Here is a 26479-nt window from a genome sequence, read left to right as displayed (position 1 = left end):
CATTGCATGCAGCTGGAACAACACTCAGCTGAGTTCTTTTGCTTTGTTAGCACCATGAAGATGCCAGTGCTCCTCCTGTAATTTCTCTCTACATAGAGTTAAAAGTCACAGCATATCAGTCACAGAACTGCTGGCCCCAAAGAATTGTCCAGCATGGATTCATTTGGCTAACTTTACCAGACACAACATCTTTTCTGCTCTGCCAAAAAACCTCTAATTTTTCCCCCACAGAAATCTTTCTCTTTGGGCTTTTTTTCCCCTCAGAGATGACTTTTTCAACCTCATTGGGAGATCTTGCAGTCACTGTCCTGTCTCATTTAAATTCTCTTTAAAAGAGTGCTGTCCTCTTGAGGACATTAAGATGCCTGTAGTTACTGGAAAAGTTTGGAGTAACCAAATTTTTTGTTCTAGACACTGCAAAAGTCTCTGTCAAATGCCATACCCAGAGCTTATAGGACTGGATCTGGTACTTTGGATCTGCAATCTTTATTTCATGTAGCAGCAGCTTTACCCCTGTGCAAGAGGCATTTTCCTTGTCTGACCTCATGCCAGCAGCTGCCCTTTTTTCGTGGCTTTTGCTGGCAGCCTTTGCCTCCTGTGTTTTCCATGTGAATGGGGCAGGGAGCCTGTTTGGCTGGAGCAGCTGCAGCTGTAGGTGAAAGATGAGGGATTTGGGCTGAAAAGACAGAGCCCCAAAAAGCTGGACTCCTCCTGGCATGGTGTGGGGTGCAGGGGGGGCTGGGAGAGCTGGGTGTTACTGAGCAGAGTTTCTGTTTTGTGTTTGGCCCCCATCTTCCCCAGGATGGTGCTGCATGCACCAGGTTGGACCTTGGTGGTCTGTATTAACAGCCTTGCATCATTTATCAGCTTAGACACAATTACTATTTTTGTGTTCCTAAAGCTAGCAAGATGTTTTTTACATCTGTTAAATGCTTCACTTCAGGCAAGCCTTGGATGAAACAAAGAGATCAGGCAGGGTTCCCACTCTTAATTATTGAACTGTGACCTCATTTGTCCTCAGAAGCTTCTGCTTTTTGCCACCCATGACCTGTAGTGGTTGAGACAAAAACACAAAGCCTGTCAAGAGGAATCTGCAGTGACATCAGGATGGATACTCTTGTGTTTACTGCCCACTGGTGCATGGCACTGCTGACTAGAAGACTTTCTACCTATACAGAATGTTGGGTTCAAGCTTCTCTAGTTAACCAAAGATGAGGTCACTCTGTTCATTAATGATTTATAATTATGTAGTGCCTTTCTTCAGAGAGCTTCCAAGGCAGCTGGCAAGTTTATATCTGCATGAGTGAGTGTCTGAAACAAACTGTTAGTGATTTCTCTACTGACTGAGGACCTGAAAGAAAATTTCTTTTTCTCTATACTCTTGGGTACACAGTAGGGTTAGGCATCATTACTCCATGAGGCATTTGCTGCCTCTGCACTTTGTGATATGACATTCCTCAAAGAGGGGTTTCTCAGGCTTTTTCGTTCTCTTTTTCTTTTAAGTTCATTTGACTGAAGCTTTTTTTGGTTTTTGTGGTTTTTTTACTTTTTAAAAAACTTTTTCTATGGTACAGCAGGATCCTATTCCACAAACAATTTTACAGCCTCATTTAAGTCAGCCTGTAGCACAGAATTCAATTTGTATCAAGTAAAGGGAGTGGAAACTGGTCACATAATATTACAAATAATTTTTCTAGCCATGTCTGGAAATAATGTGGTTATATACTCAGGAGTGACACATAACCATAGAACAGTATTTTGAATTACACTTTTAGTGGACAAAAAGTAACCAGAGGATTTTGCCATCATAAATTAATCTTGGGGTGTTTGGTGACCAGTGTTATCATTTAAGGTACTGAAAAGAAACAAGCAACGTTTTTTCCCCCTAAGCAGTAGAGGTTATACTTGGCACAATAAACAGAGAAGGAAAATCATAGATCTTGCTAGTGAAATAAAGACATGGTAATAGATGAGGTTTTTGTCTTTCAGAGTGTATTAGGAGCATTTCTAATTGAAGATGTTTGTGGTACTTGAGAACGAACATGATATATTTCTTTAAAAGTACAAGATCTGTTGTGTTTATTGTTTTTTGAAATAAAAAGCTGTGTCTTCTTAAGGCAGTGTTACATATAAAGTGTGTGAAAAAGAAACCAAGGCACAGGGAGAGCCTGGGTTTCTATTTATTCCTTGGCAATTTACACCTTAATTCTGCCAGTCCAAGTGTAACTGGCACACAATAAAGTGCACTTCGATTCCCACTTGTGCAAGCTCCCCATGGCTAGGGACAGGTTGAGGTTAGCCAAGCATGATCAGAGAGCAGAATGGGATAGTCTGAGAGAGAAGTTCTCTCTAGCACCCTACAACACAGGCAAAGCCTTAATTTGGTTTAGTTCTTTTTCAGCATCAGTCAAAGTAAAACTGCAGCGTGCCCTGGCTGTGCTGCAGGACTGTGGTGCATTGGTCATTGCAGAGATGCAGCCACCTTCCCACTGCAGTGCCACGAAGCTCCCCTAAGCCCAAGAGTGCTGGGGAAGATGAAACAGGAAAGCCTTATAAATATGATTGCCTGGCAAAAGATTTTCTGAATATGGAAACTATAAGCAAGATTGAAATGAAAGCAAGCTTTGAGATTACCAAGCCTTAGTTACTGAACTGGAAAACAGTGGTATGGCTGGCTGAAGGGAATCCCCTTTTGATTAAACAATACCTTCTTCTTGCAGACAGGTCCAAGGGTTAGCTTGGCACAAGGGGTCCAAAGAGTAGTTTTTAAGGTTTAAAATGTAACATGGTATGGTAATGTAATGATTCTTATAGGCTGTATGTAAATGCTATAGGATTTGTATCTTGTACTAGATTGGTTAGTGAAAATTAGAATATTCAGCACAGAAGAAGATTTAGTGTATTGTAACGGGAATTTCGCTGTCTTATTCCTTGCTTTCTCTCACTCTCTCTCTCTTTGGGGCTTCTCTTTGGGGCCTGTTCTGAGCTGTGGCTGGCAGCTCCCAGCAGGGCCCCTGCACCCAGGCCCTTTGCAATAATCCATGAGTTCCAGACCTGGCTTCAGGGATCTCTCATCTCCATCCATCCCGACCGTCCTACCCATCGTCGCTCCTACACAAGAGACTTTCCCCTTCTCTATGCCTTATCAGCAGGAATATCATGCAGGTCAAACAGCTTCATTTACCCATCTGGATGTCTCCCAGTGTCTTTGATGCAGCTTTGAGGCTGTGCTAATACAATTAACCTTCCCTGCCCCTGGCTGTACTGGAGAGAAGAGAGGGAGAGCAGAGGTGAACAGGGCATATAGGGGGTGGTCAGCCCCGCAAAATCTGCATTTTTCATATTAAGATCTGACAGGTTTTTCTAAAAAGACTATTTCTACCCTGTAGTTTGGGAGATCAGAGCTTCCTTTTTATCCAGTCTTTTGCTTGCATTTGGATTTTATCTCTGTAACCTTGACTGGATAGATGAGTTTTTAATGGTACCAGCACGACCCAGGGAAATTACAATGTCAACAGCAATTGTTCTGCAGGTCTGTTAATCCAGTTGCATCCTATTTACTCATGTTGTTGCTTGACTTGTGATAAATAGGGTTATACTTGAAAAAAAAATAGGAAAGTTTTCAATTATTTGTTTCCTAATCATGGGAATTACTTTCCTGTTTTTTTCCCTTCAATTTTCACAGAATCACCGACTGCCTGAGTTTGCAAGGCACCTCTGGAAGCCATCTGGTCCAACCCACCTGCTCAAGCAGGCTCAGCTAGACCTTGCTGTCTAGGGGTCTCTGCCTTTGGGTTTTTAATATCTCCAAGGGATGGAGGTTGCGCAACCTCTCTGGGCAATTTGTGTCAGTGCTTGGTCACTGTGACAGGTAAAAAGCGTTTCCCGATGTTCAGAGGGACCTCCTGTGTTTCAGTTTCTGCCCATTGCCCCTTCTGCTGTTACTGGATATCACTGGGAAGAGCGAGATCCTCCTTGCATCCTTCACATCGTTCTATCTTGTTGCCCTTGTGTGTATTGTTCAGACATACAGGCCTGCAGAATACTGCTGATAGTCAGCTCAGGTCTTTTTCAGTGGTTTTTGGTCATTTTTTTTTCCTTCTTTATTTTCTTTCTGAGTTTGCAGCTCAGAAGAGGATTCCTTGCAATGCATGGCTGAAAATAACGGTGTAAGGAGATTTGGGAGAATTCTCCACTCCCACCTCTGCCACTCCTACCTCTATTAAAAACTGGGAGCAGAACATTTCTACTGCTTGTTTTTCCATCAAGCAGCTGTATGAGTTAAATTACGTTTTGTGATACCCTGGAGTTCTAGGACACAATACATATCAATCATAATAGGTATGCTAATTTACCAAAGCTTTTAATCCCAGAATTCATGTGCTCCTTTTGGAGATATTATTTATTAAACATGTTTTTTATATTTTCTGTAATTTGCAGTTATTTTAATTACTAGTTCTGAATGTTTAGCTTCTTACTTACCTCTCATGAAAACATGTGAGTTTAATTTTGGCTGAGAAGTGAGCACATATTTCGCCCACCATGCTTGGGAACTTTTTTTTGCATATAGACTAAAAACATAATTTGTTACTATATTTGGAGGGATGGATAGGAAAGGTACATTTGATGGTGTCCTGGTAGCCCCTTTTGACTCCTGTATATGTTTTGGTTAAGAAATGTGTAACTTGCAGAAATCTTAGAAAGGGCAGGCCAGATCATAACTGCTGGCTTTTTTTTTTTCCCTTTAATGAGTTTTGGTATATGCAGTGAGAGGATTCATTCCCCCTGAACAGTCCAAACCTCTGATTTTGGGAAGAAAGTAATAATGTAAGTAATAAACTTACTCTGCCATTCTAAAGCTCTGTGTTTATGTGTGCACATGTGTTTGGGAATTGTGCTACTACAGGGGCTGGAGAGTCAAACCCAAGTTTGGCACCATAATAAAGTGTTAACCTGATCTAATATGATCTCTGGAGTTTATTTGAGCAGTTGTAGATACTGATGATGCATTGTCCAGACAGCAATCCAAAGTAATGGATTTGTACCATGTATAACACAGAACAAGCTCCATATCTGGTCCAGAGAAATTAAGGTTTTAGTGGCCACCAAGAAATGCATGATTGTTCTTTTGGTTTTGGGTTTAATTTAACCCTTGATATCAAAATATGCTATAACTTGCTAGTAAAACAGCTTGTAGTACAACTTCTTTCCTAAGTCTGACCATGCTGAAAGTGTTTCACTGAATTGTACTACTTTTCCTACTGCACAGGAGCACCTCTCCTATGGGGACAGGCTGAGGGAGCTGGGGCTGTTAAGCCTGGAAAAGAGGAGCTTCCAGGGAGACTTTAGAGCACCTTCCAGGACACAAAGGGGGCCTGCAAGAGAGCTGGAGAGGGACTTTTCTCAGGGGCATGTAGTGACAAGATAAGGGGAAATGGCATTAAGGTGAAAGAGAGGAGGTTTAGACTGAAAATTGGAAAGAAAGCCTTCACTGTGTAGGTGGTGAGGCATGGAAAAAAGTGGCCCAGAAAAGCTGTGGATGCCCCATCCCTGGGAGTGTTCACATCCAGGTTGGATGGGGCTCTGAGCCACCTGGCCTAGTGGAAGATGTCCATGCCCATGGCATCGAGTTGGAACTCAATGACCTTTAGGTCCCTTCTGATCCAAACCATAAACCATATGGTTTTAGGATTCATGGCTAATTACTCACTGTAAGCTTTTATCAGTAAGTAGTCTGGAAAATATTTATGTTTTAACTGATATTCCACATATTTTAACTGTGTACTAAATGCATTAATTTTAGGTGTTATTAAAATTAATTTGAGGATCAAATTTTAAAATGTGCTAGCCCTGTTTCTAGTGCAGAGCGATCTACCACGTTCTAAAGAAACCATTTAAGTCATAGAGGGTTCTTGTTCATCATATGAAACACCAAGTCACAGTTTTCAGTATTTTAACGGGCAGGTATCTCTACACCCTTCTGCTTTTTTCAGGAGTCGCTGTTGGTTTTCTCTGTCTGAGGATAATTTTTATTCTTTCAATCACAAGCTTTCTTTGCATTTAAAAAAATATTCTGTGAGTAATGTTGATTATATTTACCTGTGATATGCTGAACATATTTCCTTTTGGACTGTTACTCAGTTATCCTGAGAAGATGAAACGTGTTTTTAGAAGAATGGGGACTTAATAAGCAGGGAGAAAAGATCTAGTGGGGTCCTTTAGTCAACCAATATCTGATGGTTTGCCATGCCTAATTGTTTACTAGTCTTGTGCTGTGTAGTACCATATGGACTTGGTACAAGAACAGTTATTGTCTGAGATACTGAAAATAGACCACGTGATCAATTTACCACTTGTAACTCTAGCCCTACAGTAGGTATTTTCAGGGACTTGCTTTATAATGGCTTTTCTCTGTTCTAAAATTTTGTACTATTATTATGCATCGAGGTAAAGTATAGACTGTGAAAAGATAAAATGCACAATGGAGATGTCTGTGTTCTCAAACAAAATCTGAGGCTACTTTTTATTTCCTGATTTCTGTTCTGCTCAGAATTGCATAGGTCTGGCATCATTGCTTCTATTGGGTACTTATTACTGTGAGATACAGTAGTTTTCCCTAAGTGTATGCAGAATGTGCATTTGCTTACCTTTCTGTGTTGGAAATATGTATTTCTAATTCTGCATTCAATTTTAGGCTCCATTGGAAAAGCAGAGTATAGAATAGTTTCCTGAAATAATTTCAGGATCCAAATATTCCATGCTGGCCTGTGTTCAGGAATTTTCTTTTCATTGATATGTTTCCCAATCCATCTGCCTTCATGTCTTCCCCTGAAAATTAAAAGAATGTTAGTAAATAGAAGAAATACTTTTTGTTTTTCTATTACTGCATCTCCTTGTATGCATCTTGAACTTAGTGGTTTACAATGACTGTGTTTTAAATTTCTTTTTCTTGCACCTTGAACAATGAAGGTCTGTTTTATACCCAGGAGTTTGAAACGCTCTGAATTCTGATTTTTGAGAACAATAAGCTAATTCAGAAGTTGTCCCATTGCTCCCATGCTTCCAAAGCTTACCCAGAAGAATGAAAACTGGCTCTCTGTAATGGACTGGTAGATTTGCTGGTTCCCTTGGGATGCAGGCAAGGCACCAGACCTGAAGTCTCTCAGTTGCAGCAGGCTCCTTATGGCAGGTGCACTGAACTCCTGGTTTCTGTGGTGCCATAGCCACTGCCATTGGTCACTGGGGTGCAGAAAGGGAGGGAAATGTGAAATTAGCACACTGAGAGATGTTCTCTGCTCTGCCTTTAGCAGCACAATGTCTGCAGGGCAGGGACACGAGGGGCTGTGTCAGGCATTTTGGGTGCATGCAGGATTTAAAGCTGTGAGCTAACAGAGATCTTTGCACTGGCAGTTGGTTACTGTGGGATGCTTTATGGTGACAAAAGAAATGTATTCCTACCTGTTCTGTTTCGGCAGAACCACATTGACCTGATGTATGCCACAAACTTTCCATTCTCAGACATGCACATGCTATTGTCAATGCTGCATCTTGTGCCCAGAAAAAAGAGTAGTGCCGAGTCTGCATGTGAAAATTAGATTAGAGGTTGATGTGCATATATGAGATTTTAACATCTGAAGTTCCCAGTTACACCAAAGCACCAGTTTGAGGCCTTCAAATTTTATCATATGTATTAGGGCCCAGAAAAGCTGTCTTTTCTTTTCTTTTTTTTTTTTTTTTTTTTGTAGAATTGGCATGGCAAGCTCAGGATGTTTTCATATTGCTTTTAAATCTCTTCTTAACACCTTCAAGACATTCTGGATATTATGAGTGCTAATTTCTCATTTCTCAGCTTAAACAGACTGCTTTGTTCAGTTGCCTTTGCTAGCTAAAGTACAATTCTAGATAATCTGTTTTGGCAGCTTGAGAACCCTCACCAACATTTAGACCTCCTTGAACTTCAGCAGTAATAATTTAATGCTTGCAAGCAGTTTGATTTGATTACCAAGAACCAAATACACACTTACCCTTGTCTTGTCAAATGGGGCATGATTTAGTCTGTACACTAATTACATTATTACAATAAAATACTCTTATTTGTGGCTGCCTAAAGATATACAAATGAATGAATATAGCAAATACTATTTAACAACTGAGATAGAGTCTAGGAATAGGATAGTTGCTACAAATTTCCTGTCTGATCCTTCTAGTTATATGTGAAAGGAAGCATAAACATTCCTGAAAGGGGTCAAAAAATTGGAGGAAATTTTTGAATAATACAAGGTCAAAATGGTAAAATTACAGTTAAGTTTTTCAAGTAAAATTGGAAACTAGTGAAACCAGAAGAAAAAAATCTGTTAAAAAACTAGATGCTTTGTTCAATTTTGTTGGTTGTTTTCACCTGTTTAAACTTTTTATGTTTTGCAGTGTATTCAAATAGATTACTTAAAGTTGTTTGCAGTAGATATGTTTTTAATATAAAAATAGTTAAAACTTATTTCTCCATACTCTAGTAGAAGGAAAACTGAAGGCATTATAAGCTCGTATTTTAGTTTTTAGAAATTATCAGTTTTTTATTTTAAGAGAGTCATACATGGCATTTTTATTTCAGCCAAACTACAGTAACATATTTTTCTTGAGATATAATTGATTTAGAACTGCAGGATGTGACTGGAAGGAAAAATAAAAAAGGGCTGCCATTTCACTAGTTAGAAAGAAGAAAGAAAGACCATTTTGTATGAAAGTCTCACAGGGAAATCCAAAGCTACGAAAAAATTTCTCAGGTTGCAATATCTTTTCTTCTCTCTTTCTCGGTTGTTTTTTCTTTAGACTGCTGGCATCTCAAACCATTTACAAGAGATGTGGCAGGCAGAAATTTCTCAGCTTATAAGCACCCTTCAAAAGAGAGAAGACACAAAACCCTCACTCTTAGATTTGCCTAGAAAAGTTGAACTAAAGTTATTTCTTTTCCAATTATATCTAGGAAGTCTGGGAGGAGAATGTTAACCACTGGTCCCTAGCAGCATATCCTGACTTCTGATCACTTCTATTAAAGGAAAAGACCCATTTCTGAGAAAGTACAAGACTGCCTGGAAGTAGAAAATACCACAGCTCTCCTTAAAAAAGGTAAGAAAGGTTTTCCATCTGATCCTTTAACAATGGAAGTGGTGTCTTCATTTGACAATTCATTATGTTAAAGGCAGAAGTGAAAATTTAGATAACTGAACACCAAAATATTTATTTAACCTGCCTATTCTTACTTAGAAAAAAAGGATTATTTTTGTTTTAAAAGGGAGAATGTAATGCATGTGTTCCTGAGCTTAAAACTATTTGTTTTGTAGCTTTTGTGTGTATTGTGGAAAAAAAAAATACTGTGTAAACCAGAAAATATAATCTTTCATGTCAAGCACAGAAGTTTTTATTAGCCATGCCAAGTGTTATGTAGCTGCCAGTGTACCACACAACTCTCACTTTGCCAGGACATGCACAGCATGTTTGTAGAATGCTGCGGCTGGGAATGGGTGCTAAGGAGTAGTTCTGCCATTTGTGCTTTTATCAGAGCAAATCTGCACTCTTTCCCTTTCTGCTGGGTTTTGGATTCTGCTCATTATTTATAAAATATTTGCAACTCTACTTTCTTAGATGCTTCAGTTCTAAAAAGTATTGGAAGAAGCTGAAAACAGTTAAAACATACTGTACCCTGCATGTTTCCTCTGAAAGTGGAGTGACAGCAATGGAGGATTTTGTCCATTCAGATTTTCTGTGCACACGCCCACCAACCTTTTATTTCTTTTTTCTGTAGAGAATGTTGATATTCTGATAATTTCTTTTTCTATAGCAGCCATTCTGTAACGTTGTTCCAGGACAAATGTGTTCATCACATTTGCAAATGTCCTATTCTAGTGGACGTACCTATAAATTTTGATTTGGAGTCTATCTAATGTAGAAATGCTGTCTTTGCTTTTGTACAAAGCAGTATGAATCTGCTGTTTGAAGTTGTTGTGGTTTTAGGGAATCTGTGCTGTCTAACCTGTATCACCTCATAAATTCAAAAGACTATTGGTTACCTAAAAGTCCTGACTTGTGACTGTCTTGCCAAAATGTTTGTTCGGCTGGTGTTTTATGTGGCAAGAGAATGAATGACAAGCAGTTGTCTTTAACAACTCTTCTGAAATGATCAGCTGAAATACATTGGCTTGCTGCTGAGAAACAAAAGTTCTGTTTTCTTGAGATAGTTACAATAATTTTGACATTTTTCTACCATAAAAACCTTCTACACCTCAGCTGAGGGTACAAATATGTTTGTGACATACCTGTTTGTGAGATGGGGTCTGTTAATGTACTACAGGCAGGGCGTGTTCTTATTTATTCAAAGCAGAAAAGTATGTTTTCTGTGCCACCACCAATGGAAAATGCTCTTTGAGTACAGGATGCTTCCTACCTCATATTTCCATGCCATTTGTATGTAAGGATCACAGATTCTGAACTACCTTCTCTTTCCTTTGGATGGACTTAATTTTTGCAAGTAATACAGCCTTTTTCAAATGGTATATTTTATATTTTGCCCAGAAAGATACAATACCCACTGGCTTAAAATACAGACGTTCAAAGAACAGTCTGTGAGGGTGGTCAGGTACAATAGCATTAACTAAAATATGCAAGATATATGTTTCTGTATAGAATTTGCATATAATCTTTCTTCCAAGAGAATTCAAGCTACATTTTTTCTGACAGTGTACCCAGTGTTCTTTTGTAACCGCCCACATATCCTGTTAGAATATTCTGCTTTTTACTGCAGAAAAAATCCAAACTGTTTTTAGAAAGTAATTTTCAGTTAGTAGAGATTTTGCTAAATCCATGAGATTCTCTGTAAAGCGTTTGTGAATGTAGTGTTAGTCAACTTTTGAACAAGTTTATTGAAGTCTAATATTTTGGGTTTTTTTCCTAATACAGACAGTTTTTTTCCTAGTTCCTTCCATCATTTCACATTTTTTAAGCTAAAATATTAATGGCTTCAGACTCACATTTACTGGGGATCCTACCCAGCTTTTCCAGAGATTTCAGATTTCCTTTAAGATATTTTCCACTAAAGCATTTTCCCCCCATTCTTCAAAAAAGTGGAAGAACAGGAAATCTTGATCTTTTATATTCTATTAAAGTCTTTTATTTCATTTGCATAATCCAAATTTTTCCCCCTTTATTCTGCAGTTTCTTGGTCTCCTAATTTTGCTTCTCCTGTTCTTTATGTTGGCCCAATTCAGATTTCTATCTTACAACACCTGATGACTATGGATACATTTGGTTGTGTCCTTTCCGTCACTTCAGAGGAAGTAAAAATAACAAAGATTTTCTGAAATGAGTCACTGTTGAGTAATTAGCTATGCAAAGAATCTATTTCCTGTTTTAATGAAGAAAGGGTCGTGCCAGGAAGACAGAGACCTTGGTTTAGTCAGTGTTGTGTTGTAGCATTTGTTCATGATTCATTTTCTAGATGTTTAAACTTCTCTTGTGCTATTCTCGCAATGAGTTTTAGTGATAAGCCTCAACAGGAAAAGTCCCTTGATTTGTAAACCCTCTACATATATTAGTGTGTACAAATTGGTTGTCTTTTCAAATTTAAAATCACAAAACCAGCCAGGAAGTCTCTCACTGTAAATGGACTCGGACTTCATGCTCTTCTGCAAGTCAGCCTTCACTTGTTTTTGTGCAGAACAGTGTCACGTCCTTGTTCCAGCCCAGCAAGGGAGTGACCCCACACACCTGAGAAATTTGCTTATTCAGTCCATGGTTTGTTCACCTGGTGCCTCTGGCCATGCAGGACTGGGACCTGGGGTAGAGCTCAGCAGGATAGCTTCATCCTTACACTCTGTGGAAAACAACTCTGCAAAACTCACCTGTGCTTACCGTAGCCACAGCGTCCCTGTGCTGTACTTAAAAAGAGTCAATGCCTTTGTTGCCTCCATGACCTGAGAAGAACAACCAAGAAAATGGCCTGACAGTTGCAGCAACCTGAAATTATGTTCACAGATCCATGCAAAGTATTTTCTGATATGCAATTAATTAGTAAGTTAAGCATATCACATCATCTGCCGAACATTGCAGCAGGAGTTGAAAACTGGGGTGGTTACATCCATCTGCTAATTGTTGTAGGGCAATAATTACAGTAAAAATGCTCAATATTTTGATGATCTGAAACCTATACTGTAAATATCCATTTACAATGTAATGATTGTTTCATATACCATTTGGGGGATGTGCTGGGGCCATTGGAGGTTATCAGCTTCTGAGTGTTGGCACCAAGTCCTTCTCTTAATAAGAGTTGTGAGATCCATATTTACCAAGCTGGCAACCAGTAAGGTTTTGGAGGTTGAGAGATTTGGCTTTTTTCAACTACTACTGGCAGGAAAGTGGGAGGGCAGTAAGTAGATCTGTTACAATATGGAAGTTACACCTGACAATATTGGGATCTTCCAGAGAGCCTGGAGAGAGTGAAGCAAAAGGCTCAAGCTCCTTCTGCAGAAATTTCCTCTGAAAGCTAATGCCATCATGCTGAATAGCAGAGTTATTGTTGATCAACTCCTTTTGAAATAATGGTATGACAGCTCTAAATAAAACAACAATGAACAAAAGAAGTTGTCATGTCCCATTTTTCATGTTCCTTTATCTTCCCAATATATAACAGAACTGATTACCTTTAGCATCTGCTCTGTTCCTCAAGGAAGCTGCCCAGTATGCAAGAACTTGATAATTTTGCAATAGTTTTTTCTGCTTTTATTTCCTTTGAATAAGATGGATGGTATATTTATGTTAAAATCAGAGAAGTATTTATATTCAGCCTCTAAATGCCTGTATGTTTTTGAATTTTTGTGCTTAACACAGAATAAGAGCTTTAGGAAAATGAATATAATATGTTCTAAGGCAAAGCTAATTCTTGTGAAGTGGTTTGATTGCAAGAGTATAGCTTGATTGTAATTAAATCTGTTTCTTTCTTTTGGTCACCAAGTTACAACTGGAATTGAAATTATTTTTTCCTAATTAGATTGACTAGTTCTAAGCAAGATTTCCATGCTCACCAGAAGTATTCTGGAGCAGCTTGTATTTTAAAATGGGGTCCAAACTGTGAAACTTGATGATTCTTGAGGGTTTTTTTAAATGTTTTCAGAATTTCTTTTGACAAGCCAGTATTTTCAGAAGGCCAGGAACCATGTTTGCAAAATTAGGATTAGTTTCTGTTTTGGTTGTTATTTTTGTAATCTTGCTGACAACAACTGACTCAGGTTTAGTAATTCTGTAGACTACACTGTTTTAATTTCTTCTATGCTGAATTCTGAGTGAATATTAATGAAGAGTTCTGTAGGAAAAATTATGTGAGGGCAAAAGGTGATTTATGCTTCCTCTACTACTTTTAGAACTGGGTCAATTAAAGGATTCCCTATGGTAATACCTTTTTTCATTTCTGCTCCTATATTACAGTTTCAAAGTTCAAATTTGCATCTTAAGAGTACTTAGAAATTCAAGTTCATAGGATTAGGACAGGAAAAATTGACACAAATCCTGATTTGACTTTGCTAATGTGATATATGTGTTTGTGATGTTCTGCCTCAGGCATCTGACAGTGGTTAAATAATCTTAGAAAGTCAGGAAAAGACACTCATATGCTTAATTTTAATATGATTGAGTGCTTTCTTGAGCTGAAAGCTCACTGTAACCCTGGGTTTCAGTGGCTGACTAGGATGGAGAGAAGTAAAGTTCTTCAGGAAATTCTAAACAGAAAAGAAACCCAAGTATTTATCAGAGCTAATTATGAAATGTCACGTTAAATGCTGTTATGGCGGTGGTCTGATTATCTGGTCTGTATTCAAGGACTTGGAATTCCCTGTGACCTTCCTCCACTACATCCAAATGAATCTCACAGCTGAAATACAGCTCAAAGGCTTAGGCAGCTTTTAAAAAGCTTCTTGGAGCTCTGTAACATTGTGAACTGAGAGTGGACAGAGGTGTCTCCAAGACAAGGTCCTTCCCCAGCTCCATCGTCTTTATCCTTAGGTCAAAAGGGGAGCTGAACTTTTCTGACATTTTTGGGTAATTCCCACTGAGATGACTGATTTTTATTGATAAAACTCAGGCTAAAACAGTATCCTATAGTGCTGGTTTCTGTCCTATGTAATTTCTATATTGCATATATTGTTGTCTAAACTGAGGCTTCTTCCCAAAACCAAAGATTGGTCCTGTAGATGAAGCAAGAGTACAAAAGATATGTAACTCACAGGCAAATTTCCCTAGAAAAGCTCTTCAAGGACTTTCAAACTGTTATTTTACTCTGACTATGTTTTACAGAGGACAAATATAATTATGAATGGCTGTAGTATTTTCAGATCTGGAAGATACAATGTGCTATTATAATGCTTCTATGTAACATAGGTAGTAAAAGTATATTTTATTGAGCCTATTAATGTAGTTGTTTATTCTTTGGTGCAATTTAGAGTATGGGAAACATGCAACTAGATAATGTAGTCTGAAGAAAATAAGCTCCTGTAAATCCTTGTGCTTCTGCAGCATTCAGGTAGCCAATAGAGTGCTTATACTATAATACTGTTCAATACTATTAAGCTGTCTAATATAGTGTTCATGTATGGCTCCATTTGTTTATTGTGTTAAATAGAAATGCTATTTATAATCAAAGTGTTTATCAAATAAACATTTAAAGTTATTAGTTTCCATTAGTGAGCAGAGGAAGGAAAATAAAACAGAGGACAGTAAAAAGAAAAACATGTCCTGTACAATATGACTTTCTTATTACAGAGTTCTGCAGCCCCTGAGAGGTTTGACTTACAGGTCCTTGTTATGAAGTGCAGCTATAATTTTCACATGTTCAAGACCTCTAATGTAACGTAATGACTGATGTACCCTTACAATGCTGCTACTGCATTGTTCCAAATCAGCCTAAAATGTAAGACACTTTAGTGCATGATTTAAAGGTAAGGGAGAATTTACCTTGTGTTTGATTTCAAAATCTCAGCGATGATATAAATGTGTTGTACTATACTTCTTGTTTCAGTAACATTTTCAAAAAAACAAACCCAAACCCAAAAACCAAACCCAAACCAAAGGCACCCACAAAAAAACATGGCTGCAGCTGAAAGTGATACTAACCAAAATGTTCATTCTGAAGTACTGGGTACTGACAATTCAGATACTGTAAAAATAAACTGGGATTTTAATTGTAAATTAAAGACATGAAACACTTTCAGTTTATTTACAGAGGAAACCTCTTCCTTCCTCATAAATTGCTGTGAGGGATCTGCTTGTGTCTGAATCTGCTTGTGTCTAAAAAATGTAGATCTGACCAGGCTGGTCTTGCAGTTCTTTCTCACTGCAAGTGGGTCACCCAGTGTCTTACATAATCTGGAGCATATCTGAACACTTGCGGTAGCAAGACCCAAGTATTTGTATAGGAATTCTAAGATATGGGCTTTTGCAGCAGGAACAGATTTAGTGTTTTCTTTCTTACTTCCCTTTTCTTTTTTCTTTTCTTTCCTATTATTTCAAGCTGCAGCAATCATCAGCTTAATTCTAGTATTTGAACAAGAGAGTCCTAGAAGCTGTCTCTAAGAAGCAATACAGCATTCAGTTTATCTTGTCTTCCTCTTTTAAGTTAATTTCGTTGCATTTCTGAGTACCTTGTCAAGGTGAATGTATCTGCACTTTGTGGATGTGTCCTGTTGTTTAGTATACTCTTTTTAGAAACTTCTCCTGATACTGAATTGAAACTTTCTCTGACAACATTTTGTCTTAGAAAACACTCAGAGACTCCTAAACAACCCTACTCATTTAATTCTTCTGTAGTCTCACTTCAGAAATTAAAGTTTAGAATTCAAAGACAAAAACTATCTTTAAGGATTCAATATGTAATCTTTTCTATTTCCAAACTTATTGGAATTCCTCTGCTAAGGCATACAAACAAAGCTGCAATAAGGAAATCTCCAGTGACAGAAATATAGGAAGGAATTATGGAAAACTAGACCATGAACAAAATAACTCTTTTAGATTTCAATTCAGGAAGTTGCTGAGGGTAAATTAAAATGAATTCTTCAGCTGGGGTTTTGGTGTCTTAGTTTCAGAAATTGTTAATGAAAATAATACCAACTATATATTTTACTTCTGCTGAAATTATTAAATAGGCTGCCCTCGTGGACACTTGGACTTTTCCAAGGGAACTGGCCCAACAACTTTGGAGTTTACAGGCCTGAAAATACATTTTGAAAGATTGTCAGATGGAAATGAAAGGCAATCCTCATCCTCAATAGCTTAGTTACTTATAATTCATCTTAAGTGCATAAGGGAAATTAATATAGCCTTTGTGATGTCCATGTGAAGTTGTAAATGGAAAAGCCCACAATTCAGTCCATTGAGGGACTGTAAGAATATGTATGAATGAAGAGACACTGAACTTTCTTATGGAAACCTTAATGCTGAAAAGCATAAAACATTTCCTTAGAAGACTGAAATGCCTCTTTAATCTATAAAGAAATCTGACCTGTGTTGAGAATTAGTTACAGAAGCTGAAGTTAATAGTGCTTTCTCTGGCTTTGAAGTTTTGTATTTATATTCAACTAGCTAACAGCTAGCTGAACATGATCAGCCTAGATCGTTCCACCAATGATATTTATCACATGAGTGCAACACAAAACACCTGGGCCATTTGCCTTCCTTAGGAGTGCTTAACTGTGTTGGACTCAGCAGGATGTATACACAGTAGAAATTTGGAAAAGGCTTTTTGTTTATACTAAAATAGATAGTTGAGTTAATTATGAAATGGAAGTGGTGATTTTTAGATACTTCAAATAAATGCCAGTTTCTCCTTATGTTTTTAAGCAGCTTGGAAGAACTATGCCAATTTCTCCTTATGCTTCTAGAAGTTTGGAAGAACTATGCAATGGTAGCTCTTAAAAGTTAAAATACTGCTGAAAGTTTTCCTCATAGAAGTCATCATACATTGTGAACTGCCAGTTTTCTGCTAATTTCATGGCTGTGACTTCAGAAGCCCCAAAATCCACTAGGCAGTGATTTTAATCTTTATTTAGGAGTCACTTTTAGCTAATATTGTTTAAATTCTCTGTGCCTCCTTATTTTCCTTCCCCCCTCTTCCTTCTGTCAGCCCTTCATCCATTTGCCTTAAAGGCCCAGGGTGGATGAGTCAGTGATTCCAATCTGTATTTGCTTAGATACCAACTCCCTTTTAGGCATAACATTATCATGCTTTATCTCAGTAGGTAGTCATGCTTTTTGAACAATTTTGACATCTGGAACTTTCTTTTATTAGATGTAGACTGCTGTATTCCTTTCTATAGCAAAAAAAAAAAAAAAAAAAAGGCATGATCTCTGGGTATGCTTTTTGAAAAAATCCAAAACACAAACAACCCAGTTCTTGGCTGCACAGATATCACCAATCCAATGAATAGACAAACTGGTTTAAGCTTGTGTGGATTTCTCACTTTCTTGGCTACTTCTTGGTTGTTCATTTATCTGTGGTCACTTGAACATGGGTCTCCTTGCCTTCCTGCCTCTCCCTGGTCCTCACCTGCTCTGCACATCCAGGAAACCCTGAATGCTGGCCCTGCCAGACCTTGTGGCTCTGATTTTACCTGGTGTGACTTGACAGTTTGGAGGGAAGCTAGAAGTATATCTCTCCCTTGCTAATAGTATGTCTCTCTCCTTGTCTCTCCTAAAGAACAAACTGCAGATATCTCGAATAAGAAAGGCTGAAAAGCTAAAAAGCCTGATAAGAAGCAGACCTTTGATGCTGCCACCACAGCAACAGCTGAGTCCTCCAGCAGGCACAAAATGTTTCTGAAGCACCCCTAAATGCCACAATTGCTTGATGCTCTGGAGCTGCAACCATATGCCCAGATGAGGGGTGTCTCACTTGGAGGATGTGGAGAGGGAGGGAACATTTTTCACCCTTCTTAATTCTCTCTTCATCTGTCAAGCCAGGAGAAACCTGGAAGGGGTATACATGATGGTATTGTTTTGTGTTAATTATTTTCTAATTAGCCAGAACATTGAAAATGCTTCTGTCTCTTTAAAATGGTGTGGTATTTTGTGCTGTGGCTACTACCAAACATGAAGTTATTTGAGTGAACGGAATAACTTCATGTGTGTTGAGGTGTGAGGTGACCTCATTATTCCTAAATCTGTTCCTGTTTCGTAGCACTCCCTATTCAGCTCTACTCCTTCAGCTGCTCAAGTGTTTTTATTTCTGCTCTGATTATGTAACAGATTTTTTTGAAATGTCAGAATCACAGCAACATAAGTTGGTTAGTTGAACCAACCTGGCAGAAATTTAGCTGCTCATAGATAAGACAATAATAGAGCAATATTAAACAGGGTTTGTGGCTTAATAAGATAAGAAGTAGTACTTAACAGGTTTTACTTTGATGGAAGGCTGTTGATTAATGCAAGACATGCTTCATTCCAACTGAGACTTCTGGTAAAGACATTTAAAAAATTATCATTTTGCCTTTGCTTTCACAATGTCAGCACTTCAGAGAAGTATTGTGTTAAAAACTGACAAATGGTATTCCTTGTCTGCCTTCAGAAGGAAGTGTCATGGGGAGTGTTAGTATGCACTCTGCAGTCTGTGCTTGCTCCAGGGCAGAGGGGCACATTTCCTAGGAGATACTGCTCCCTTCAACCCTTTATGCTTTTGCTTTTGCTGAGGATGTGCTGCTGGAACTGCTCATCTGAAAGTGGAGCACCTGTCCACTCTCAAGGAAACAGAAGTCTTTCTCAAAGCTCATTCAGTGGGCTCAAGGCAGCCTTGCTGGTCATACTTAGCAGAGTTTCTTTGAAGAAGGAGATTAGATGACTACATGGCAAATGCCATACATTGACAGGTTTTTTTTATGCTAACTTGAAAGTTTTACCATTCAGACCTCCAGCATTTAAGGGGCATGTGAGAAACAAGATTCCGACTAAGCTGCTTGAGAACTCTCTGTCACCTCCTGAGTAGCTCCTGTGGGACATGTTTCTCTAAATAATGCATCCCACCTTTTGTACAATTAACCACTCATTAGAAACTTCCTGGCTCCAGTGGTTTTTGCCTGCTTCATTCTCTGCCACTCTCTCTTGATTTCTTTTACTAGCTTCAATATTCTCTGCGGACTGCATGTAGCTTTGGAGCACTTGAGTGAGTTGGGTTTTTAACAAGCAGGTAAGTTTTCTGACAAAGTGTGTTTTCTGAGTTAAAGGTTTAGTGCCTATGCCAAATCTATGCTTGCATTAATAACCTCCACATCTACAATTATATATAACAAGCTTTATAAGTCCCACTGCCTTCATTTCCCATTGTGTTGAAAATAAATCAAGATGAAATTTGAAGTAAACTAAGCTGGCAAGAGGATGCAAAAATTTCAGTTTGGCATCGTGCATGGCATTGCTACCAATTCAGGAAAAATGAAGACCATTTAAATGTCTACTGCATTATGCTTTTCAGCTATTAAAACCTACTTTAATGTAAGAAAATTGAAGGAAAATACTTTTTCTCTTTACACTTTGCATTGTTTGATTTTGTCACTTCACCTTTCAATCCTCTTTCATTTAATGTTTTGATGCGTAACAAACGCTTATGTTTCAATTTTCATCCCTGCTTAAACAGAGAAAGGCTGTGACACTGGGAGCAGGCAGCTTGGGTGTGACTGAGATGAAGCTGATATTAGGAAATTATAGGGAGAGAGGTACCTGCCTCTTCATTACCAGATTATTTCACCACTTATTTCATGCTTGTTGTCTGAGTGATGCTGCTTCCCTTTGATAACCTTGTGTGACAATTAAACACTACTAATTGGCCTCAGCTAGAAGGTTGTTCTGTGGTCATTCATGCACCTCCAGCTTTGTTGCTAGATCAGGTAGTCCCTCTAAGAGAGGTACCTCTCGACACCTGTGCTTTTCAGTATTGCAATATTCATCTGCTGGTCTCCAAGGTGAATCTTAGCCATGGGGTTTGAAGTGCAAAGGACCTGAATAGCTACAGAATGTGCTCAGGGCAGTGACCACGCCTGAGTCCAGAGAGGGTTTGCTCAGGTACCTGTGTAGCCTTTCTGATGGTCCTGAGCCCTACTGTAAGCTGTCATGGACTTAATTAACCCTGGCTTGATGGCTGCTTGGAGGGAGAATAAATCCAGTGTTGTGCTGCAGGAGGAAGGCTGGGTGGAGTGATTTATTTGCTGAAGAGAATCTTGGTCTGTCAGGTGTTGGAGTGAAGAAAGTAGCCCTTACAGATGGGTCAAAAAGTAATTTCATCTTTCCATTCTCCTTTTTTTTTTTAAGCTCTTTGTAATTAAAAATTAAATTGGGTGAAAGTCATTCTCTTGGTTCCTGAGAATGTATCATTAGTGAAATAAAATGTGTCCCTAAAGAAAGAAGTTGCTGAAGTCATTATTACACATAAATCTTGGCATATCTGCCAAAACAAATCTGTATGACATACCTCAGAGGAGAAAGCAACAGGGGGATACTACTCTCAAGCTCTTTATTTTATCTTCTCTCATTTCCAGTTCAATCCCATTTGTTTGTGTTCAGGGGGATTATTCTGTGTGTCAGTATTTGCAGTGCTTAAAAAAAATGGACGGCTAAGCAGTCTGGGATTCTTAAATGTTTCTCCACATACACTGTTTTGAATTGACACAGAGGGAGATTTGAAAAATGAGATACTATTAAATGCACTATGTACAATAGATTAATTAAAATTCCTCTATGTTGAAGGCTTTATCTTACTTCAGGGGTCTCTGCAATTGATATGAATATGCCAAGGACCTCTGTTGAAACTAGATGACAACCAGAAACTTTGGTTTCACATTGAGAAAGCACAATTTTGTTTAGATCTTAAATTTTATGAGAAAATTTTTCATCTAAACACTTTTAGGATATGAAGGCCTAAGCTTAGCAACTTGTTCCTGGTCTTTGAGTAAAACTTGTAAGACATGATTTTGAACAAATGCCAAGCAAGATTCAAAAAGGCATCACTAAAATATTAATTTCCTGTAGAGGATTTTACTGCATGATAAGCTACCTGGTTCCCAGGAGATTTGAAAATCAGATCTCCCATTTCTCTGCCAAACTGGGAGCACAGCTTCACTGGGTATCTTTTCCCATGAGCCCTGGTTGCTAAGGTCTGTTTGTGGAAGACTGCCACCTTTGTGAAAGGAGCTACTGGAGCCATGGGAAGTTCTACCCTGTACACAGAGAAGTAGGATTTGGCTCAGCCAGTGTAGACTGAGAACTGCATAATGAAGCCCTTTTAGGGTTTATTCAAAACTTTATTGCTTTCTAAGAGGAATTTGCATCATTGTTTCTTCTTTCATGAGAAATAATATAGACTTGTGCTTGTCTCTCTTTCATGGCACTATAAGATGCTTCAGGAAATACTGGTGTCTAGCATAAATTGCCTCCAGATGTCATGGTAGTTATTGACATTAAATTATTCTTGTCTAGATGGAGTTTTCTTACTTTTTAAGAAAACACTACTGTTATTCATAGCACCTATAAAGGGTTGTCTAGTAGTGCCAGTTTACCATATTGCCTTTGTGGGAAGGTAATGCTATTTTTGCCTTTGTGGTTGGGGAAGACTGAGCAGAAATCAGTTGTATAAACTAATGTGCCAAATGAAAGATCAGCTGGGAAGTCTTACCTCTCAATCTGAAATAATCTTAGCTGTTGCTAGTTGAAATCTCCCTTAGCATTTTCCACGGGGAAAGTGCTAAATAAGAACAGAGTGCTGAAATACATGCCCAGCTTAATTTGTAAGGCTGTTCCTACAAGCTTCCTATCACATTACAATATGTCCTTCAGAGTTCTCTTTAAAATCACAACAAAAATAGCCAAACAAGTCCTTCTCTTTGGTGATTTCATGGCTTCTGTTTCTTCCTCAGAGAAGATCAAGTCTGAAGTTTCTCTGACTTCGTCTGAAATTGTAGGCATGATCAATTTGTTTAAGAAACCTTGTAAGTACTTGACTGCTGGAGCACATGATGTCCTGTCATTCAAAAGCTCACTGTTAAGTTTCTGTGGCTTAGTCTGGAACACTTCCAGCAGGGAGCTGGCTGAGGGGGGAATGTGCTGTGCTTCTTGTTTTTGAGTAGGAGCTGCCGCTAATGTATGTGCTGCTTTTGTCCATTTTTTATGGCAGGTAGAATAAATACTGTACGTGTGAAGCACAGTCAAATTCAAACCAGAGAGGTTATTCTGGTTAATGTTTTTGCCCTGAGGCATTACCTGGGGGTTTCTGCTCCACTGTGGGAAACTTTACTCCTCCATTTATGTCATGTCAAATGCTGTGCTTTACCACACCTTTTGAAATGGTTCTTTTAACTGAAGAAAGTTTAGAATGTATGGATTTAAATTTTTAAGTAAATAGAAAAATACATGCTTTTTTATGGTCATCTGTTATTATTTTTCAAAGTTGTCAGAAAGTTTGTTATTTTAATTGTATTTTAAAGTTTGTTATTTAAATTGTTATTACTACTGTAGTTTTAATTTTGATGGGTTTTCCCATGTCAGTTCTCAAATATCTTTCAGTTGCTCTGATACTGACTTGACATAATTCCATTTTTATTTTTTGCATTGGATTTGCAGGGATTCTTCAACAAATTCAGAATTTATTTGAGTTAAATGTGAATGGACTGAAGCAGTGTAAAGTTTGTACTTCTGTGTAAATAGCAAGCATGCTGTCAAGCAATGGCATTGGATTCATGTAGTGGTGTCCTGTTCACCTGTTTGTTTGGGGGGGGTTGGGGAGGGGGGAGTTTGGGGACAAGGGGCCATCCAAAGTGTTTATAATAAACAAGACTTGCTTTTACTGTGACATGATGGTTAACACTGTAATATGACTAAAGCTTTAGTCTCTTTTCAGATTTCCCCATTATGTATCTATTCCAGTTCAGAAGTAAATGGTGTCTGTGTTTCCTCTGGACTGCATGGTGTTCTGCATGAGCTTGTGGTACTGAAAAGGCATTAAGGGGGAAAAGACTCTCACTTGATCACCAAGTGCCCTTCAGAGCAAGGCATGGAGCCCCCCTGTCACCGACAGTCAGGTCGGATGCTCTCCCAGGGAAAGAAAGGAGAAAGAAAGGAATGTAAAAAAGCCTTTACTTCTCAACAATTAATTTAATCAGCTTCAATTACAGATTCAAATGATGGAAGTAGTACGAAGACTTACTTTGCATGTACTGTTGAGGAATTCATGTAGGAAGAAGAGACACAAGTGTTTGAAATACCTGGCTAGCTCTCTGTTGTCATCTGTTAATAATTCACATGGCTCTTTCATTTCTATTTTGTTGAGAAAAAGAGAGTAGGCTTGACACAAAGAAGCTCTTAACTTCCTTTGTAAAGGAGTGGGAGTACAGTGTGTCCATTCAGTGCAAAGAAAAGAATTTACTTTTGTGAAGTTTTCAGACTTTTTTAGTTTTCTTTTTGAAGGCAGCTTCACCAGTGGACTGTGGGAAGGAAGCTCTGTTTCTCATGTGGCTTTTACACTTGTGTTAGCTATTATTAGTTAAGCCATAACTGAGCTGTCATAACTGAGCTGCAAATTTCAGGCCCAGACTTTCCCAGAGTTTGGTGCCTGCTTTTATAGGGAATTATTTGCTCTACAGTTACCACCAAATAAAATGGTGCGTTGCTGTCTTGCCCTATACTGGGTTTGTGGTGGATCTCTGTAGAGTACCACCACAGAGGCTTTAAAAGCCCTGGCAGACAGCTGCAGGGGATGAGACTCATTCAATGTCATTGAGACACTTCTCTGAAAGCTGCTGTTCTAGGAAACCTTTGCCTGTAACCACTGCCTTGTGTAATTGGAAAAGGATTAGCTAAATTACATATGTTTTCTCTGAGGGTACTTGTGTTTCATGGATGGGATTAAAAGCAGAAAGGTAGAGAATATCTACAGTTTGCCAGCATTCCAGCTGAAGTGAGTGATGACATTTCTGCATGCTTTGGTAGTCTTGTTCACAGAACCTGCTTCCCTGCTAGGGCTTTATTTTGTCTTTAAGTCTCTTTTCTATCCTAGTATGTGCAATGGTTTCCGAACTCCCTTCTGCTCAACAAACTTACCCTGGGTAAAGAGCAAGTTTTGAAAATATTATGCAATTAAAATCTTGTTGGTAATATCTTACCTGGGATGTTTGTTTGTTTCTGTTTCCCTAAGAAGGATACATCTTATAAAGAGGTAAGTATGACTCTCCTTACTCCTGCATAAGTATTAGGAGAAATCTAGAAGATGAGAATGTGAACACAGCTGATTTATTTATTCAAAATCTCTCTACTTAGGATAATAATGCTTGCTATAGATGGAACATGAAGTTTTAATAGCTAGTGGGTGGAGACAGACACTAATTGTCTCACCTGGTCATTTGTAATGAAGGCATCCATTATTTTTGTCCTTTAATATTTCTTTCAGAAAAGCTGGGATGCATTGTCTGCCTGCCTGTCCCCATGGGTCAGGGCTGAATTGCAAATTACTCCTCTGCTGCTTGAGCAGACTGGCTGCTGTTGGAAATGTGACACTCAGCTATGTGGAATTCTTGTCTGTAGCAAACTTGCCACGTCTGCATTCATTTTTCCTAAATTACTAAACAACTTACACTTAATGAGTTTCAACTAATTAGTACCTCTTGCTTTGCTATACTTGTAAAATTATACTTCCAGTAAAATGCCTCATGAACTAATTAGATATCTCAACCCAGTTGACTTTTGTCCTGTTGTTTACTGGTTTCTTACTAGATAGTGAGATTAAAATCTTGTCATCTTACTTCAAAGATGCAATCTCTTCATGTTCTTCTCCCATTACAGACTACATTTAATTCTTATTCTGGAATGCTGTTTCCCTAAATGAGGCGTCCTCTTTATCCGGCGGAGCAGAGTGCCTGTCCCATTTCACAACATAGCCCAAAGCAGGGATGACCAGCTGCTCTCTGGCTACCCTTGCTCCAGCTGATGACTCGGGTGCTGAGGATAATAAGAGGCTGACACTGCAGAGGGTGCTTGGGGTATCCTGCAGAACAGGTACAGACAAACCTTACCAGTCTGGTGGCAGGGCAGGGCAGGGACACACGGCTGTTCTCAGTGAGGTCAGGTCCTCAGCACTTACAAGCTATGGCATGGAGCCCGCTCCAGCAGAGGAGAGCAAAGTCCTGGTTTGGCTAGGCTGCCTTGGGGGCTGTGCCCTTGCCTATGAGCACCTTGAGGGGCTGTGGATCTTGGAACAAAAACTGTTTTCAGTAAAAGAAACAAAGCAAAGTAAACCCCCTTCCCCCTTCAGTTTGGGTTGGTTCTGGTAGAGACCAAGTACTGCTGGTGGTGCCTGGGGTACACTACTGTGTGTGTTCCCCAGGACAGAGGGCTTCAGAGCTGCTGCTGCTCGGGATCCTGCTGTGCTGTAAGCACTGTGTTTCCACCACGGCTGCAAAGGGTGATGCCTTCAGAGAGTTTGTTTCTTGGGGACTCTGAGGACTTTTCTATGGAAGTTTTGTGGGAGACAGTTTAAATAAACATTTGCTATCGCAAGGAAGCCACACAGAATGCTGTATCTTCTGATACTTCCGGGGACCTTGCACACATTTTAACAGCCATGCTTTCTTCCCTCTTTCTTGGTCCCAGCTAATTTCAAATCCTTTGATTAAGGGGCTTTTGGCTTCCTTTACAGTGATGTGCAGTGCATGTGGTGTCCATGCAGCAGTGGACTGCCTTAAGTGCTGCCAGGCTGAAACACTGGCCAGCTGGCAGGCCTGCAGCTGGCTACCAGTTGCATGGATGTACAGATCCCCAAGGCACCTTGAGGAGGAGCAGATACAGGTAGATAGCCCATTTCATCTTCTATCCCCTTGCACTCTGTACAGAATATTTTATTTAAATAAAACTGGTGAAAACATTTCCCTCTGCTTTTAGAAGAACTTCATAAATATATTACAGTATTTTTAAAAGCCATTCAAGTAGGTGTTTATTGCAAAGTAGTGGAGGTGGGTCTCTTCTCCCAGTCAAGGGACAGGACAAGAGGACAGTCTTAAGCTGCACCAGGGGAGGTTTATCCTGGACGTTAGGAAGAAGTTCTTCACAGAAGGGTTGATTGGGGATTAGAATGGGCTGTTCAGGGAGGGGGTGGAGTCACCATCCATGGAGGTGTCAAGGAAAAGACTGAATGTGGGACTTAGTGCCATGGTCTAGTTGACAAGGTGGTGTTAAGCCATAGGCTAGACTTGATGATCTCAAAGGTCCTGTCCCACCTAAATGATTCTGTGATTCTGCAAAATCTCACTGCTGTCTTATTTTCTCCTGTTTGATTAAGTGGCTATCCAGATACTATCTGGATTGCCTTACCATTAGTGAAGATTTAGAATACAATGTGAGTGATGTCCTTACAGGAATCTGTTTACCAAGCTCAAGTACAGATATTTTAACATTTTTTAGTCACATGTCTGACTGTGATTTC

At 39.0% G+C, this 26479-nt stretch overlaps 1 protein-coding gene across 5 annotated transcripts in view; it reads left to right on the top strand.

The window, feature by feature from the left end:
* CRACD (capping protein inhibiting regulator of actin dynamics) overlaps positions 1-26479 on the top strand; it is a 129728-nt gene that overhangs the window by 51680 nt on the left and 51569 nt on the right. Inside the window, exons 2-4 of one of the 5 annotated variants that reach the window (XM_039699141.1) lie at positions 8981-9123; positions 19143-19210; positions 21927-21998. In XM_039699141.1, coding sequence (XP_039555075.1) covers positions 21974-21998 — 25 coding nt within the window. In that variant the 5' untranslated portion in view covers positions 8981-9123; positions 19143-19210; positions 21927-21973. Of the gene's footprint in view, positions 1-8980; positions 9124-19142; positions 19211-21926; positions 21999-24198; positions 25057-26479 lie in introns of those variants that run through there. The other 4 variants (XM_039699140.1, XM_039699138.1, XM_039699142.1 and 1 more) reach the window with 4 other exon arrangements.

The sequence above is a fragment of the Passer montanus genome, unplaced genomic scaffold (genome assembly GCF_014805655.1).
Source record: "Passer montanus isolate IOZ18808 unplaced genomic scaffold, ASM1480565v1 scaffold13, whole genome shotgun sequence".
In the NCBI taxonomy this organism is placed as follows: domain Eukaryota; kingdom Metazoa; phylum Chordata; class Aves; order Passeriformes; family Passeridae; genus Passer; species Passer montanus.
Note: the sequence above shows the minus strand (reverse complement) of the source record. Positions and strands in the feature narration are given on the sequence as shown.